The following is a 16,732-nucleotide window of genomic DNA, read 5'->3' as shown; positions in this document are numbered from 1 at the left end:
ACAATATCACAAGAAACCATGTTTTGCCAAGACAGGAATGAGCTACAGCCTCAGGCTTGCATACTTCCCCCACGCTGCTCCTCTGGCACAGCTGCGAGGAGGGGTTCAGAACCTTTCATTTCCATTCTTTATTAACTGCAGCTTGTCAGCTGATCTTAAGCCTTTAATCAGCGCTTTTTAATATTTTTTAAAGAAAAAAACTCCCGGTACTCACCATGAAGCTGTTACAGTAAGTGCCACACTTTTAACATGGGGGGGGGGTGCTGCATGCCCTTGAGCAGGGGTAGGCAACCTAAGGCCCATGGGCCACAAGCGGCCCACGGGGGTCGTTTAACCGGGCCCACGAGTCTCCCCCAAACCGAGCTGCCCGCTCAGCTAAACCGGCACAGCATGGCACGGGGGCTCACTTCTGCAGTGCCAGAAATCGCACCTGGGCAGACGCTTAAAATCGCAGGCACACACGTGTGCACAATCCAGCCCACAGAGGGATCTCTGCTGGAGTGAACTGGCCCAGGCAAGGTAAACCTTGTCGACCCCTGCCCTTGAGTATCCTCAGAAAAAAATACTGCCCTTAACTATGCTTTGTTTGAAGCTTCAGACCATGAGCTACAAAGTTGGCTTGTTTCAACAAGCCATCATTAAGATTAACCATACTTTAAGGTTCAGATGAAACACATTGCATTTTAATCAAAACCAGATGTGAAAGTTTGTAATCTCCTCAGAGCTACTTTTCAGCCATGGTTTACTTCTTGCAGAAGTAACTCAGTTCAAACCCAGTTCAAATCATGTTGTCATATACTGTACTGGTTTGTAGCTGATCTTTAACCATGCTTTAGCTATTCAGACATAAAAGCTTAACCATGGTTTAGAACAACAAGTCACAGTTAAACATTATGGTTTGGATACTGAGTAAGCAAGTCACACTTAGGTGCCATACTTTTCACAAAGTGGGATAAGTTATTGTAAGCTGGCTGGAAGCCTCTTCGGCTAAAAAAAATCGAATACAAATACTATTAAATAATAAATACTCCATTTCTACAGGATCCAGGTGTGATGAACTTGCTTTGGATCCAGCCATAGCACCCGAGTAGCAACATATACTTTGCGTGCAGATGTATAATTTAGATGAGGAGGTGGGCTGATCCAGCACCGACCTTCAGAAACAGGCTGCATTATTTATCTATCCTGATTACTCACGGTATCTGGATCTTCTAGGCACTCGTCCAGTTCTGAATAAGAAACAATTGTATATCCTTTGCAGACTCGCCACAGCATTTTTTCAAAGGCTTCAATTTTTGCTCGGTGAACTAAGCCAGATATAAATCTACATTGAAAAAAATACAAAGTATACTATAGAGCAAACTTTATATTTTATTACATGAGCATTTGGACCAGAAAGGATACCATATTCTATCATTACATGCCAGTGAAGTTAGGAAGGGCTGGGCATTCACAGATTATCTGTAAACTAAAATGCCTCTGCCACTCAGGTGCACATGGAAACCACTAAAATTACACAAGGCCATACCAAGTGAGCTACAAGATCCCAGCACTTATAACAATTTTTTAAATCTACTAATCTCCTCCTTACTTAAAAAGAAAATAGGCACATGAAGGAAACACAATTGGTTATCAAATATCAAACCATGCAGAGCTCAATTCAGTACGACACTGATTGGTGCCAAGTGTTAATACTGTCAGTTTGGAGCTCTGAAACAAGTTTGAGGCTGCAAATCTGAACTCACTTACTAGGGAGTAAAGTCTACTGAGGTTATTGGGATTTACTTTGGAGTAGGCAGGTTAACTACATAAAACTACGCTCATGCAAGCACTCACCTGCATGCATGACACCTAAATGAATAGGATTAATGCAGGTTTGCTTCCTCACTAGAAGGGAAAGACTAAAGAAGAGCTAAATTATTCAAAAAAAATGCCCTATCTGTGGCACCATCAAAGTGGTCAGGCCTTCATTTTCATATAAATGTGAAATGACCATTAACAGTTAAGTGCCCACCCATCTATAGTCGTACCTCGGACGTTGAACAGAATCTGTTCCAGAAGTCCATTTCCACTTCCAAAACAGTCAGAAACCAAGGCACGGCTTCCAAGTGGCTACAGGAAATTCCTGCAGCCAATCAGAAGCTGCATCAGACATTCGGGTTCCAAAGAACGTTCGCAAACCAGAATGACGGTTTGCGCCATTCAGAAGCCAAAACGTTCGACTTGCAGGGCATTCAGATCCAAGGTATGACTGTATAGACTTTTTCATCACTTACCCCAGTTTGGCACCGAGTCTATGCATGCAGTTGTAGTCCGCTAAGCGGTCCGTTTCTAAAGTTGGGAATTCTTCATAATTCGTAAGTAAACAGGACTCAAACTAAAGAGAAACAAATGAAAGAAAACACTTCTTCAAATGAGCTAGGGCTGCGCCCAAATCACAAGGGAGTGATGATCACCAAGAGAGATGGGAAACGAGGCTTAAGGCCACTGCATTTGCCTGCATTCAATGGCATTCAGTGCCTCACAGGACTGCAGCAAGGCCCACTGCTGCAAGAATCCACCAGCCATTATCAGGTACTAGGTGGGCCCCGGAATCTGGCCTGTGGCTCACTGCCTCCCTTCTGTACACCCAAGTTAAGGAGCTTTGCCATGCAACGGTAACAGTACCTCAGCAGTTCTTCTGACAAAGGACCGGGTGACCCGTAGCATGTGGGTATATTCCGTCAGCTCAAGGAGATTCTTCCTCAGCTTCTCTTTATTTTTCGTCACTTCTCTCAATTCCACCTCCAACTTCTGCAGCTGCTCCTGCAATACAAGGGCAAAAGTGCATTCCCATTCTGGCTCCAGGTGTTGTATGGCCACAAGTCCCATGACAGTCATGCAATTGTTACAGTGCTGGGCTAGCACTGGGTCTACTGTACAAAATCCTCAAGGCTCAATATTCCTTTCTGAAATAAGCTTATTGTTGGCATCCATCTGTTTCACAAGACATTGGAGGAGTACACCTTTGGGGGTCATGTCAAACCACTGGGGAGTTAGCTAGTCACTCTCAGTCTCGATTGAGTCTCAGTTCCATAATGTAAAATTTGTTTAGTAGTTGCATCATGGTAGCTTCACAATAGTCTGCTTCTCAAACTCATTCCTGTCTGTTTCCCTTACCTAAAGTGTACAGCTTTTCCTTCTTCCTCTCCATCTTTCCCCTTCCTGCAACGCTGCACTGCTCTTTCCTCTTCTCTGCCTCTGTCTTCCATCTCTGGCCTTTTGAAGCTGCCAGTCCTTTGTGACTCTGCCTGCCCCCTTCAGTCAACCAGTTGCATCTCATGATGTTTGCAAGCTCTGGGCACCCGCATACATCATAAGTAGGCACCACAACTCACTGGTATTCCCAATCAGTCCCACTACTGTGACTCAAACAGAAGAAAACCCACTAAGCCCCAATTTACCACACAAAAATGAAGAAGGTATTTAGTATTTCTTTGGCAACTATTGATTTAATTCTGAAAGATGAAAGATCTGTACTCTCTATTCAATGACTCTAAACTCACTGGATGGGCCCAAACAAGTCAGTGCCTCAGCCTAAACTGCTTCACACGGTTGTTGTTACAAGATTAAAACGCCACTCATGAGCTACCGTATTTTTCGCCCTATAGGACGCACTTTTTCCCCCTCCAAAAATGAAGGGGAAATCTGTGTGCGCCCTATGGAATGCAAGCTTTCGCTGAAGCTTGGAGAGTGAGATGGGTGGGTGCGCACCGACCCCTCTCACTCTCCAGGCTTCAGGGAGATATCCGCCAGCCTGGGGAGCCCGTGGGAGTTCCCGCAGGGCTCCCTAGGCTGCGGATAGCAGCCTGCTGCCCGGAGCACGGGGCACGCTGAAGCCGCGGCTGGGGGGGGGATAATTTTTTTTCTTTATTCCCCCCCCCAAAAAAAAACTAGGTGCGTCCTATGGGCCGGTGCGTCCTATAGGGCGAAAAATACGGTACTTGAAGGAAAGATGGGAATCCGAGTATGCAAGCTCTCACAATTGGCCCAAAATAAAGGAAAATAAGTGGATCTATGACTACCCTTTAATTCCAGAAGATCCCCATTCCACAAAGTACCTGAATCTCCAGCATCTGCTTAAACGGAGGGGCAGCAGGGGTAACATCTCCTTCTGGTAGGGGAATGTCCGCTCTCTTAATTTCTTGCACAAGGTATCCTGGAATAGAGGAAGGAAATACTTTCAAAGGAGTATTCTAACTCAAGGAATATTGTTCCACGAAAGGTTTGCTAGGGAATGGGGAATTTTTTCAACTCTCAGGGTTATTATCCTTGGGGAACTCTTGGCCACATAGATTTGGCTTCTGCTCTGGGAATACTCTGCACTGCAGAGGATGCTAAATACCTTCCAGGGCTCCCAAAGCTCAAGGAGGCCTCTCCATAAGCCTGTCAGGCCACAATGTTACACCATGTGAACTGAGATGTACAGTAGAATGTGTTCAATTCTTGCCTTGCAGAGGCTGCAAGGTAGAAATCATCAATAATTTATTTCTTTGCCTTTATTAATCACTTCCTATGAAAGTTCCCAAAGTAATAAGAACATATATACAAACAATTAAAAGAATTTAAATATAAAACAATTCCAAAACCAATACAGACTGGGACAAAAATCTCCACTTAAAAGGCTTGTTGAAAAAGGAAGGTCAAAAACAGGGAAGAAATCTTTGAAGTTTCCAATTGTTTCTTTGCAACTGCGTCTCTACCCACCATGCATTGCAGGGGATTGAACTAGATGTCCCTCAGGGTCCTTTCCAACTCCTTGGTCCCTTCAAGGTCTTTTTAGAGCTTTAAAGGTCAGATTCACCCCTACAATTTGAGCCCAAAAAGAAATTGATTTGGATCCACAGTTTGTTGCACTTACGCCTCACTGAAATCGATGAGACTTAATTCATTGACATGTCCCATTAAGTCCCACTGATTTCAATGGGAATGAAGTGCAATTTATTTAGTCTGGATACAATTCATTGGCTACAAGAATAAGTTGCACAGGGCAGGTGTTAGTAAATCTGATCATCATACTCCTATCAACATCCCTGCAGCCGCATTTTGAACCAGTTGATGTTTCCAACTTAAGGGCAACATCATGTAAAGAGCAATGCCATAATCCAAGCAATACACGTATGGAGCAATTTAACACTTGACAAAGCTGTTGAAGGTGGGTCACTTACATAGTCACCTGACAGCAAATTTCAAAATCTGAGCACTTGGTAAAACAACTGTGTTAAGCCAGCAGTTTAAAAGCATGAGAATGCAATTTGCAACACAGAACAATGCTTTCAGCAATGCTAAGGATTTAAATAGCTTCTAATCACATTGTTTGTTAATAAGCTTATCTCATGTCCCTAAAAGGCCAAGGGGGGCGGGGAATGATCGAATGAACCAACAGCTCTGATTTTTGGAAAGGGAAATAAGGATGAAAGCTGAAGCAAGGGTGGCTTCAAGTAACAAGAACTGGGCCTGGACCTCAGCCACTATTCTTGCCGAGGTAAACTCCGTTTCAAATTGGTAGACTACAGAATACACACCTATCTCAGTGAAACATGAGCCCCCCAAAAGCAGCACAAAATAGCTATTGTTATTCTAGGCTGCATCAACAGAAGTATAGTGTCCAGATCAAGGGAAATACTAGTGCGTTTCTATTCTGCCTTGGCCAGACCCCACCTGGAATGCTGTGTCCAGTTCTGGGCACCACAGCTTAAGGATAGAGGCAAGCTGGAACGTGTGCAGGAGGGTGACCAAGATGATGCAAGGGTCTGGAAACCAAGCCTTATAAGGATCGGTGGAGAGAGTTGGGTATGTTTAGCCTGGAGAAGAGGAGACTAAGATATAATACCTGTCTTCAAATAAATGAGGGGCTGTCAAATGGAGGGTGGAGCAAGCTTGTTTTCTCCTGCTCTGGGGGGTAGAATCCAAACCAATGGATTCAAGTTACAAGAAAGGAAGAACTTTATGATGGTAAGCACTCTTCAGTAATGGAGCAGACTCCTTTGGAAGGTGGTAGACTCTCCTTCACTAGAGTTTTTTAAGTAGAGGTTGGAGATTCCTGCATGCATTGCAAGGGGCTGAACTAGGTGACCCTTGAAACATCTTCTAAGTCTACAATTCTATGATTCTATGACACATGTGAAATGTGACCCTGAAATGGACCTCCCTACAGAGGAACAGCCTTTTGCCGGGGTAATCAGGTATGTCTCCCTCCCCCAGTGTTTAATGCATGATGAAGAAGCAGTCAGCCACCCTGCAGTTCCCAAGTTTACCAAGTATCCTTTCCATCTCTTCACACTTCTTTACTTCACCCACATATTTCCGTTGGAAGACACTGGTGCTTGGATTGAGCTGGAAAAAAGAAAAATGTTATTTGCCCAAAGATCCAACTTAAAAGCCCTTTGCATCAATATTTACAGTAGGGGTGGGGAACCTGGGGCCCTCCAGATGCTGCTGAAGCACAACGCCTACAATCCTGGACCATTAGCTATGCTGCCAGGGGGTGATGGGAATTGGAGTCCATCAATGTCTGGAGGGTACCAGTTACAGGTAGGTAGCCATGTTGGTCTGCCGTAGTCAAAACAAAATAAAAAAAATTCCTTCCAGTAGCACCTTAGAGACCAACTAAGTTAGTTATTGGTATGAGCTTTTGTGTGCATGCACATGAAAGCTCATACCAATAACTAACTTTGGAGGGTACCAGATTCCCATTCCCTGGTTTGCAAAAATAAATTCTAGAGACACGTATTACAAAACTAGGTACCCAACAGCAATTCTATTTTCACCTCCGTTCTCCCTCCACTGCTGCAGACAGGATGCTTCTGAATGCCAGTGGCTGGGAATCATGAGTGGAGAGAGAGTGGTGGCATCCATGTCCTCCTTGTGGGCTTCCTGTGGGCCTGCAGTTGGCTCACATGGAAACAGGATGCTGGAGTCATGGGCATTTGGCCTGATCCCTCAGAGCTGTTCTTATGTTCACAATCAAACATCCAGGTTCTGAGATCAACCCTCCCTCACCCCTAATCCTGCTAAAAATACTTTTCTTCTTTTAGAAGAAATTCCATTAAAAAATTGAAGGGTACCCAAGCATTAGTACTACATTACAAGTTTATACCACTTTTCTGTGAACAGAAGATCCCTTGCATTGCTTTTGAAATTCTCAGTCTCAAAAACCTATGTGTGCCATCGTCCGAGATATGGTAATTAAAGGAAGAGAAACCCAAACTCTCCTTAAGCACACAAAAATATTTTGCATTGTATAAATCCTGGCCAAAGGGCTCCATTACAGTAAGTAAACACATATATGTATGGGGTGTATTATAGTATTTAAATTCTGAATTCAGCTTTTGTTTACAAAATTATGAAGGCTGCAACATGAATAGTCATCTACACGACTACACTAGTAATTTACAATTCTCTAACATAGAACCACACAAAAGTGTAAGACAATCAACATAACCAGGGGCTAAATAATTTTCTCTACAAGTAAAGGTGAATGAACCCTAACATGAGGGAAACCCACATGGATGCTCAGTTTCCAGGTCTGAAAATTGGCTTTCTGCAGTATTAGTAAACATGTGTAGAAGTTTGAGCTATAAGTGTTAAATAGTACAAAATATCTATGGTGCTTAATTATTATATATCACGATACAATTTTTTAATGAAAAAAATCTGAGGATGCAGACTCTGGTACACCAAAGTTTATGGTGGTATAAATACAAAGTGCGGCAAGCTAACAGCTACCCCTCTGGAAATTGTATGATGAACTATGGTTAAAAGGAGGCTAGTGAAGATTATCGACTCCTCCAAACAAGATTGTAAAATCAAGGCACATAATTTTAATTTACAGGTGAGTCCCCATTCCATTCTGGGCCTGTGCACATATACAAAATCACATAAAATGGGGAGCACTCTGGAGAGTCCTCCTCAAACAAGCCCCATGGTCCCTCCAGCTCATGCAAGATAGAGAGGCAGCAGAGCTGGCCCAGCTGACACGTGCGGGGACAGCTGACACTCACAGGGGCTGGCTGATAGCGGGGCTCAGCTGACCAACGCGCAGCATCTGGGCCAGCTCCGCCACACCTCCAGCTCCCACAAACTGGAGGGTCAGTGGGGCTTGGTTGACCAGGTGCTCCCCATTTCCAGCTACCACCTCCAGGTACCTAGCACTGTGCAGGTGCACAGGAATGAACAAGTAACAATGCACATAAATGAGGATTTGCTTGACCCTTTGTTTTACATCTGTCTTCCTGCAGTTTTACAGCAGATATGCAAAAACCACATTAACACTTGAACTAGTTTCAGTTTGAGGCTTAAGCCTCAAACTGAAACTAGTTCAAGTGTTAATCTGATATTAGTGCTTCAGTGAGAAAGTGGTTTTTGCATATCTACTGTAAAACTGCAGGAAGACAGATGTAAAACAAAGGGTCAAGCAAATGATGATTTCAACACAATAAATTATGAACTAACATCTTAAAGACCTTTGCTCAAGAGCCAAGCCATAATTCCATATTCTGTTCACCAGCTTCTAAAGGTAGGCCTAGAATGTCTGAGTCATAAAACCAATAAGCAAATGTAATAAAGACAAGGAAATAATGAACTTCTCAAACGACTTCTGTTAATCAGTAAATGTTTTGGATCCTGGCCATTCCTATTACCAGCATGGAAGAAATGTTGTATGGAGCATCCCAAATGTTGGAAAGTAGGGCCCAATTAAACAACAAAACCCATAACGGGGGCCCCTAATACAATGCATAACAGCAAATCATTCACTATTCCCAGTTAAGCACCTGGTTATACAAGAGCACTAAAAGTTTTTTCCTAGACTGTATGGGTTATAAGACAGGGACGCGGGTGGCGCTGTGGGCTAAAGCCTCAGCGCCTAGGGCTTGCTGATCGAAAGGTTGGCGGTTCGAATCCCCGCAGCGGGGTGCGCTCCCGCTGCTCGGTCCCAGCGCCTGCCAACCTAGCAGTTCGAAAGCACCCCCGGGTGCAAGTAGATAAATAGGTACCGCTTACCAGCGGGAAGGTAAACGGCGTTCCGTGTGCTGCGCTGGCTCGCCAGATGCAGCTTTGTCACGCTGGCCACGTGACCCGGAAGTGTCTCCGGACAGCGCTGGCCCCCGGCCTCTTGAGTGAGATGGGCGCACAAACCCCAGAGTCTGTCAAGACTGGCCCGTTCGGGCAGGGGTACCTTTACCTTTACCTTTATGGGTTATAAGGCTTGTGCATACAAGAAAATTGGGCTCACACATACAGAACTAGCTGGACGATACAATGGATCCTGGCCATCTTTATAAATAATTTGGATAAAGGTATTGAGGGGATGCTGATCAAATTTGTAATTTTAACTTTCTGTTGGAAGCCCCCCAGAGCGGCTGGGGAAACCCAGCCAGATGGGCAGTGTAGAAATAATAAATTATTAATATTATTATTCTTTGCAGATGACACCAAAGTGGGAGGGGTAGCAAATGCCGCTGAAGACAGAATTGGGATAGAAGGTGACCTTAACAAGATTGAAGAACTGGACCAAAATTTAAATAATGAATTTTAACGGGGACAAATATAAGTTTCAACACTTAGGCAGAAAGAACCTACAACCCTGTGAAGTAAGTAAGCCTGAGAGATGGCAATCAGCCCACATGAAGGCTGAGCTGGGAGCTGAATCCTGCCCTCCATCTTTACAGTATGTGGCCTTCCCAATATTTCTGGGCAACTCACCGCTATCTGCAGACTTTGGCCATGCTGGCTGAGGCTGACAGGAGCTGGAGCCTCCAGTGTCAACTGTAAGGAGCACACCTCTTCTCCACTTATTCACAGGGCTGCCTGATTTCTTTTTAAGACTGCTCCACAACTTCAGCCTTTCTCAAACTTGGGTTCCCAGATGTTGCTAGACTCCAAGTCCTTTCATCCCTAGCTAGCAGGACCAGTGGTCAGGGATAATGGGAGTTGTAGTCCAACAACAGCTAGGGACCCAAGTTCAAGAAACATCAGTTTACAGTGTGGCGGCACCAAAGCTCTGAAACTCCCTGCCTATTGATATCAGGCAGGCACCTTTCACCGAACCACAGAATTGTAAGGGACCACAATGGTCATCAAGTCCATCCTCCTAAAATGCAGAAATCCTATCCGCAGCTGTCACTAGGCGGGCTTGAACCACTAACCTTCTGGTTAACAGCCAGACAAGCTGCATTCTCTTCGGGGCCTGATAGAGGAAGAAGTTGTTACTTAGACAAACCTGCCCAGGTGTTTAGAAAGCCTGTAGGGGCTTTTAGTCTCGGTTCTATGCTGGCCTTTAACTTTCTGTATGTTTTAAAGTTGGGGGGGGGGAGTGATAGTTTCATTGTTCTTTTTTTTTTGTAAACCGCTTTGAGGGCTTCCTTCTCGGCACGCCACGCCCCCCCCCCGACAATCAAGCAGCGCATACATTCCATGAACCACCAAACGCAGGCGCGGCCTCGTGTCGCCTCAACTCACGTCTCGGAAGTGGGCGAGGCCGCGCTCGCCCAGGGCGCTGAGGCACTCGTAGGCCGAGCCCGCCTGGAGGAAGAGCTGCGCCAGGCACATCGCCTCGCTGCGGAAGAGGGAGCCCATGGCGGAGGGAGCCCAGGCCGGGCCTGAGGAGGCGCAGGGGGAGCGGCAGGGGCGGCGTCACCGGTCTCCTCGGCGCCGCCTCCGCTCCGCCGTCGCCGCTGCTGCTACCGTCCCGCTGCGGAGGCGGCTCCGGGGACTGGCGGGTCCCCCGCTGCCCGGTGCCATGGAGAGGAGGCAGGCGAGGGGGACGGAGACCCGAGTCGCCCCGAGTCCCGCGGCTTCCGGCTTCTCCTCACAGGTCCAGGCGCCGCCGAGAGAGAAGGGGCGGGGAAGGCCTAGAGCGGCCACCGCACGCTCACCTCGGAAGTTCCGGTCAATAAGACAGCGCCATTGGCCCGGGCGCTCTGCCCCCTCGGCACCTCTATGGCGGGCCCAAATGTCGTCTCTGTGGTAGGGAGGAGCAAAGAAGGGCCCAGCCAGGCTGGCCGAACGAAAGCGAGCCCTGAGTTCCTGTGCTTCTCTGGTGGGGCCGACCATTGCCTTTCCCTTGGGCAGGGCGAGGGATTCCCAGGCTGCAGCCTCTCGCGCTGGGGCGCCAAACAAAGTGGGTGGCAGGACTGGGGTGGGGTGGGGGGCAAAGGGCTTGAGGCAAGCTATACTTTCTCAACAGTGTTCCAAAGAATCAAGGAATCGGGGGAAGCTGAAAAAACAAGAGCTCCTCCTTATTTTATTGATTCGTTGTACAGTTCTCCCGATGTTTTGTATTGAAAGTAAAAGCCCATAAGAAAAATTCCAAAATCCGTATTTGCGCAAATGGGAGAGGAGGTAACAGACAATTGAACTTGAAGAATGTTCCCTCACAGCCCTCTCCAACTGCTATGTGAAGCTGTCTAGTTTGGCTTCTATTTACTTTTACTTACCAAGCCACCTAAAATTATTTTCCACTTTTACTCACATGAAACTTGTCTGGTTTCCTTGATTCCTGTTTCCCACCTAAAAAGAAACCTATCTATGTGTTTCTCCTAAGGATAGAGACAGAGCTGGGTAACAGCCAGTGCATAATGGTCAGTAGACATGGGGGGCTAGGCTAGTCCTCTAAATGTTCCCCTGGTGCCTCCTTCCCATGTTCTGCCCAAGCTTCTGCCCATGTTAGGGAAGGAGGTGCGATTCTCACACCCAATTGTCCTCGCAAGCTGGCACCTCTGGCTCTAACTGTACCCCTTCAAATAATTTCCCTGTACGCCACTGGTATCAGCCAGGTTTGGTGATTCCATGGATGGGAATCAGCCATTACACTGCTTGTTCCCAGAGACCTTGGTGCAATTTGATACTTGCGCAGCCCCCAAAGAGCTTCCTCTGAATGTCTGCTATAGTGCTACCCAAGGCCGGCCCAAACATTTTGGCACCTGAGGCAAACCACAGAATACTCCACCTCCCTGCAGAGAAGAAGAGGTGTGAGCGAAGAGCTATGTCAGGAACAAGGGAGGAATAAAGATCTACATGGGAACAGGAGTGGGAATTAAGTCAACCTTACTTGACGGTTGAAGTGGGAATCAAAGGCCATTGCAGGAGGGGAGGGGCCCACTTTGTGAATCACGCCAGGCAGCTGCAGAGCCCAGGAGACCCCAGAGAGCAACCCCCGCCATTTCCTCCCTGGGATGGGAGGAGTCCAGCAGCACCTCCTATCCGCTCTCCTTCCTGGGAGGTTTTTAAGCAGAAGTTGGATGGCCATCTGTCATGGATGCTTGAGCTGAGATTCCTGCATTGCAGGGGGTTGGACTATATGACCCTTGGGTCCCTTCCAACTCTGCAATTCTATGATCCTATGCTAAGAGGCTGCTGTAGAGATGGCATTGCAGGGGTGTGTGGGGTGTGGAGCTGTTAAGGAGGCACATCTAGCCTCCAAGGAGCATGCCGCAGTTGTTGCTACCACCACCACAGCAAGAGCAGGCAATGCATTCCTTGGAGATCAGATCTGCTGCCTCCATGTATGGTTGCGACCTGTCCCATATAATATAGGATTGTCCCGTATTTCAATGTAAAATGCTACGTCCTGTATTGATAGTTTTGTTCTGTACAGTGGTGCCTCGCAAGACGAAATTAATTAATTAATTAATTCGTTCCGCAAGTTTTTTCTTCTTGCGAGTTTTTCGTCTTGCGAAGCACGGTTTCCCATAGGAATGCATTGAAATTCAATTAATGCATTCCTAGGGAAACCGCCTTCAGACCAGGGGACAGTCTGTCCCCCGACCTCTTCTGAAGGCTGGGGGGGGGGACAAGGGCTTTTCTTCCCACTGCCAGCCTTCAGAAGGCTGTTCTGAAGGCTGACGGTGGGGAAAAAAGCCCTTCTTCCCACCTCCCGCCCCGCAAGCTCCGGGGACAGGAGGGCTTTGCTGCCGACCGCCAGCATTTTAAAAGCCTCCGCTGTCCCCGGGAGATTTTAAAATGCTGGGGGTCGGGAGCGAACGCAGAGACTGTCCTGGGGAGATTTTAAAATGCTGGGGGGCGGGAGCGAACGCTTCGCTCCCGCCCGCCAGCATTTTAAGATCGCCCGGGACAGCAGAGAAGTCTCCGCTGTCCCGGGAAGGCAGGCGGGGGGGGGGGAGCAAAGACTTTTGCCCCCCGCCGGCCTTCAGAAGAGGTCCAGGACCTCTTCTGAAGGCCGGCTGTGGGCAAAAGTCTTTGCTCCCGACCGCCAGCAATTTAAAACAGGTCCCCGGAGATTTCCCTATGGGCTTTCGTCTTGTGAAGCAAGCCCATAGGGAAATTCGTCTTGCAAAGCGCCTCCAAAACAGAAAACCCTTTCATCTTGCGGATTTTCCGTCTTGCGAGGCATTCGTCTTGCGGGGTACCACTGTATTTCAGGTCCTCTCTCTCTCCCAAGTTAGGGCAGAGAGAGAGAGAGAGCTCACAGCAGAGCAGACATACAGGACAAACTGTCCTGTATTGATTCAAGAAAGGACCTAGAATTTTACACTGTGTTACGGCTAAAATCTGGGTGCGGGGTTACTCTGCCACCCAGCTCATCGGACTAAGTCCGTGGGTCCCTGCGGAAGAAAATGAGCTCAGCCGGACGCAGGAGCAAACTGCAGAAGATCCAAGTTTATTGCGCAACAGGTTCAAGGCGAGATTGAACAGAGAGAAAGGGGTGACATGAACTTTTGAAATTTCCCTCCATATCCCAGAATACAGTGCATGAAACGTCACGAATACATTACGGGAAGGTTGGGTTTCACAAGTTACATCATGAATATACTTTACACGTCATGAATACATTATGAAAAGGTGGGATTACATTAATTAGCATTTTCGGATGAGGGAGGGGGGATATGCGGAGCGGGAAATATACATAGATACACATTTATTGAGTACCGGTGGTGGCAAGACAATGGGTCAGAGATATACATCGTCTGCCACCTAATATTGCCTAGAGGAAAGGTTTGGCGAAACGATCTGACAGGATTAAGAAGTTCCTGCGTACTGTCGCCGGAAAACCCCCCCCCAACTCACTGACACGTGTTACACAAGCACCACACTCACACACGCACACAACTCCCCTCCCTGACCCTGGAGATGTCCCTTTTAGAGGGCCATCCCTAAAGCCTTCCGTAGATAAGGAAGCGCTGGCTTGACAGCTTCCCGCCATAGCGCTCCACATAGCCCTATTTTTATTGCGAGTAGACCGGCCGACCGAGCTCTGCTGTCAATCGGCGGCCGCCTCAGCCAATCAGTGTTACCGAACAGCGCCTCTTGCGGCGGCCACGCAGGTACTGCAGGCTACTGCCGCTCTCTTCCCTACCTTTGACAGCTCTTAATACAAAGTTTCCGGGTTCAATTGACCGTGACTGATTTAATCAAAATGTAGCAAGCCACTTCCTGAAGGCGAAAGTGCTTTGAACTTCAAGGACAATATTCTTTATAAATCCACTAAAAATCAACCGTACTTCGGATTTTCACCGGACCACTTTTATTCTACTGCATACTGCAAGGACTATCAAAGGGGGGTGGCCTGATATCAAGCGGCCATAATCCCTTTACCGAGCAGTCACGTACTCTGTGTTCCTTCCTAGTGTACGTGACAACCTTGATAGCCATCGGTGATGGGCTCAGACAGAAGGCTATCAGGGACATAATGAACTGCATATCATAGTGTATTCCGCGCGGACTCTTACAAAGGACTGTGACCGGATTCCCCTCAGGGGGCAGGAAACTTCACCCTTTCCCTTTGTTCTTGAATATGACTCATGTAGGGAGGGGGAAGGAGGCTCCGGCCAGGTGTCAGGACACTCGAGTTACCTGTGCAGCTCCTCCCCAACTCCTCCTATTTTTAATATAATCATGATGTAAATATGATGTAATTCTGAGGGTGTAGCTAAGGGGATTAGCAACTAATAAAAGTTAGGGTCTCCCTTTGTTCGGGGCTTCCATCTTGCTTCACATCGTGGGCGGTGGGAGTCCTGTCGCGACAGTCTTTCTTGAATAAAGACCGAGCCTACTGGCTGCTGTTTTGCTCTGACTTGCTCTGGTCGGTGTCTTCATTTGCCCAAGAGGACCCTTGATTTTCCGTTAACAGTTGGCGACCGCGACTCAGGGACACTTGGTTCTCCTGTAAAGGTGAGAGGGGAGATAGAGGGGATCGGGCGCCACCGGCCACTTTAGCCCGGGGATCCTTTTCTTCCTCTCCCTGCCTCCTCTTTGCGGGCGGTAATCAACCGTCACCAGAAGCCCAACCAGAGAGAGCAAAGGCGAGGTAAAGCCGGCTAAGGAAAGATCCCGGGATCTGCGAGGGACATCAACGGACGTGAGTATGGTTCTGAAGAAAGTACATTGGGAGGAGGGTGGAAAATAACGTCTCCACAACAGCCAAATCTTTCTCCTTTATTTCCAACGTTGCATCTGCAAATCTTGAACCTCCTTTCCCTTTTTCTCCCCGTTTTCCCTTTCGGAAGTATGGCCAGGAAAACGTGGTGCTTATTGTTCCTCTGACGTCCTTTTTCGGAGTCGGCCAAAGGCGTCCTTTACAAATCTCTCCCTCTCCTTTTCTCCCCCGTTTTCCCTTTCGGAAGTGTGGCCAGGGAAGCGCGGTGCCTGTTATTTCTCTGACACCCCTTTCGGAGTCGTCCAGGGGTGTCCTTACAAATCTCTCTCCACCTTATCTGCCTGTGCAAATGAAGCCGCCCCTCCTGCCCGGCGACCTTTGTTAGGGATGACCCGGGTACGTGAGAACGCAAGGTCATTTGCTTCCTTTCAAACCTTTGTTTTCTCGGAACCCGATCTGGCACTGCACCGCGCAGGCGTCCAGTAGGGAAGCCGAATTTAGTTTAAAGGCTAGGCAGGGGGCTGTTGTGGAGGATAGAGGGGAGGTTCACAATTGGGGCCCCACACTAGGATTAGCATTGAAACAGTACTGTGGTTTAGGTTTCCGGGCAGAGACCCGTGGTTTAGGTTTCCGGGCAGAGACCCGTGGTTTAGGTTTCCGGGCAGAGACCCGTGGTTTAGGTTTCCGGGCAGAGACCCGTGGTTTAGGTTTCCGGGCAGAGACCCGTGGTTTAGGTTTCCGGGCAGAGACCCGTGGTTTAGGTTTCCGGGCAGAGACCCGTGGTTTAGGTTTCCGGGCAGAGACCCGTGGTTTAGGTTTCCGGGCAGAGACCCGTGGTTTAGGTTTCCGGGCAGAGACCCGTGGTTTAGGTTTCCGGGCAGAGACCCGTGGTTTAGGTTTCCGGGCAGAGACCCGTGGTTTAGGTTTCCGGGCAGGGACCCGTGGTTTAGGTTTCCGGGCAGAGACCCGTGGTTTAGGTTTCCGGGCAGCGACCCGTGGTTTAAATTTCCGTTCAGGCTCGAGGTTTTAATCAAATAGTTCGTGGTTCAGAAATAAGTAGAGATTCCACTAAGATAAGGACATTCCAAAATACTGAAAGGATCTCTTTCTACCCCTTTCTTCCCAAACCCTCTTCCCTCTTCCCTTGTGTGTGTACGTTCATCCCTTTCTGCCTTTAGCGTTCTTCGCTAGCGAAACAACAACCTGATAGAGAAGAGAGAATGGGAGCCCAAGCTTCCAAACACTCAGACTGGACTCCTCCCGGCGACAAGGCTTCCGCGGAGCCTTTCCGCCACAGGGAGGACTCTGATACCCCTCTTCAATTCGTCCTCTTAAACTGGAAGGAACTGAAAGGGA

At 47.7% G+C, this 16,732-nt stretch overlaps 1 protein-coding gene across 1 annotated transcript in view; it reads right to left on the bottom strand.

The window, feature by feature from the left end:
* Positions 1-10,896, bottom strand: part of ATP6V0A2 (ATPase H+ transporting V0 subunit a2) — a 29,326-nt gene extending 18,430 nt beyond the window's left edge. The window contains exons 1-6 of the mRNA XM_082203779.1: positions 10,501-10,896; positions 6,297-6,375; positions 4,101-4,198; positions 2,668-2,805; positions 2,277-2,377; positions 1,198-1,324 (exon numbers count right to left, since the gene is read on the bottom strand). Coding sequence (XP_082059905.1) covers positions 1,198-1,324; positions 2,277-2,377; positions 2,668-2,805; positions 4,101-4,198; positions 6,297-6,375; positions 10,501-10,617 — 660 coding nt within the window. The 5' untranslated portion in view covers positions 10,618-10,896. The remainder of the gene's footprint in view (positions 1-1,197; positions 1,325-2,276; positions 2,378-2,667; positions 2,806-4,100; positions 4,199-6,296; positions 6,376-10,500) is intronic.
* Positions 10,897-16,732: the final 5,836 nt, after the last annotated feature.

The sequence above is a fragment of the Podarcis vaucheri genome (assembly GCF_965113315.1).
Source record: "Podarcis vaucheri genome assembly, chromosome: 16".
In the NCBI taxonomy this organism is placed as follows: Eukaryota; Metazoa; Chordata; class Lepidosauria; order Squamata; family Lacertidae; genus Podarcis; species Podarcis vaucheri.
Note: the sequence above shows the minus strand (reverse complement) of the source record. Positions and strands in the feature narration are given on the sequence as shown.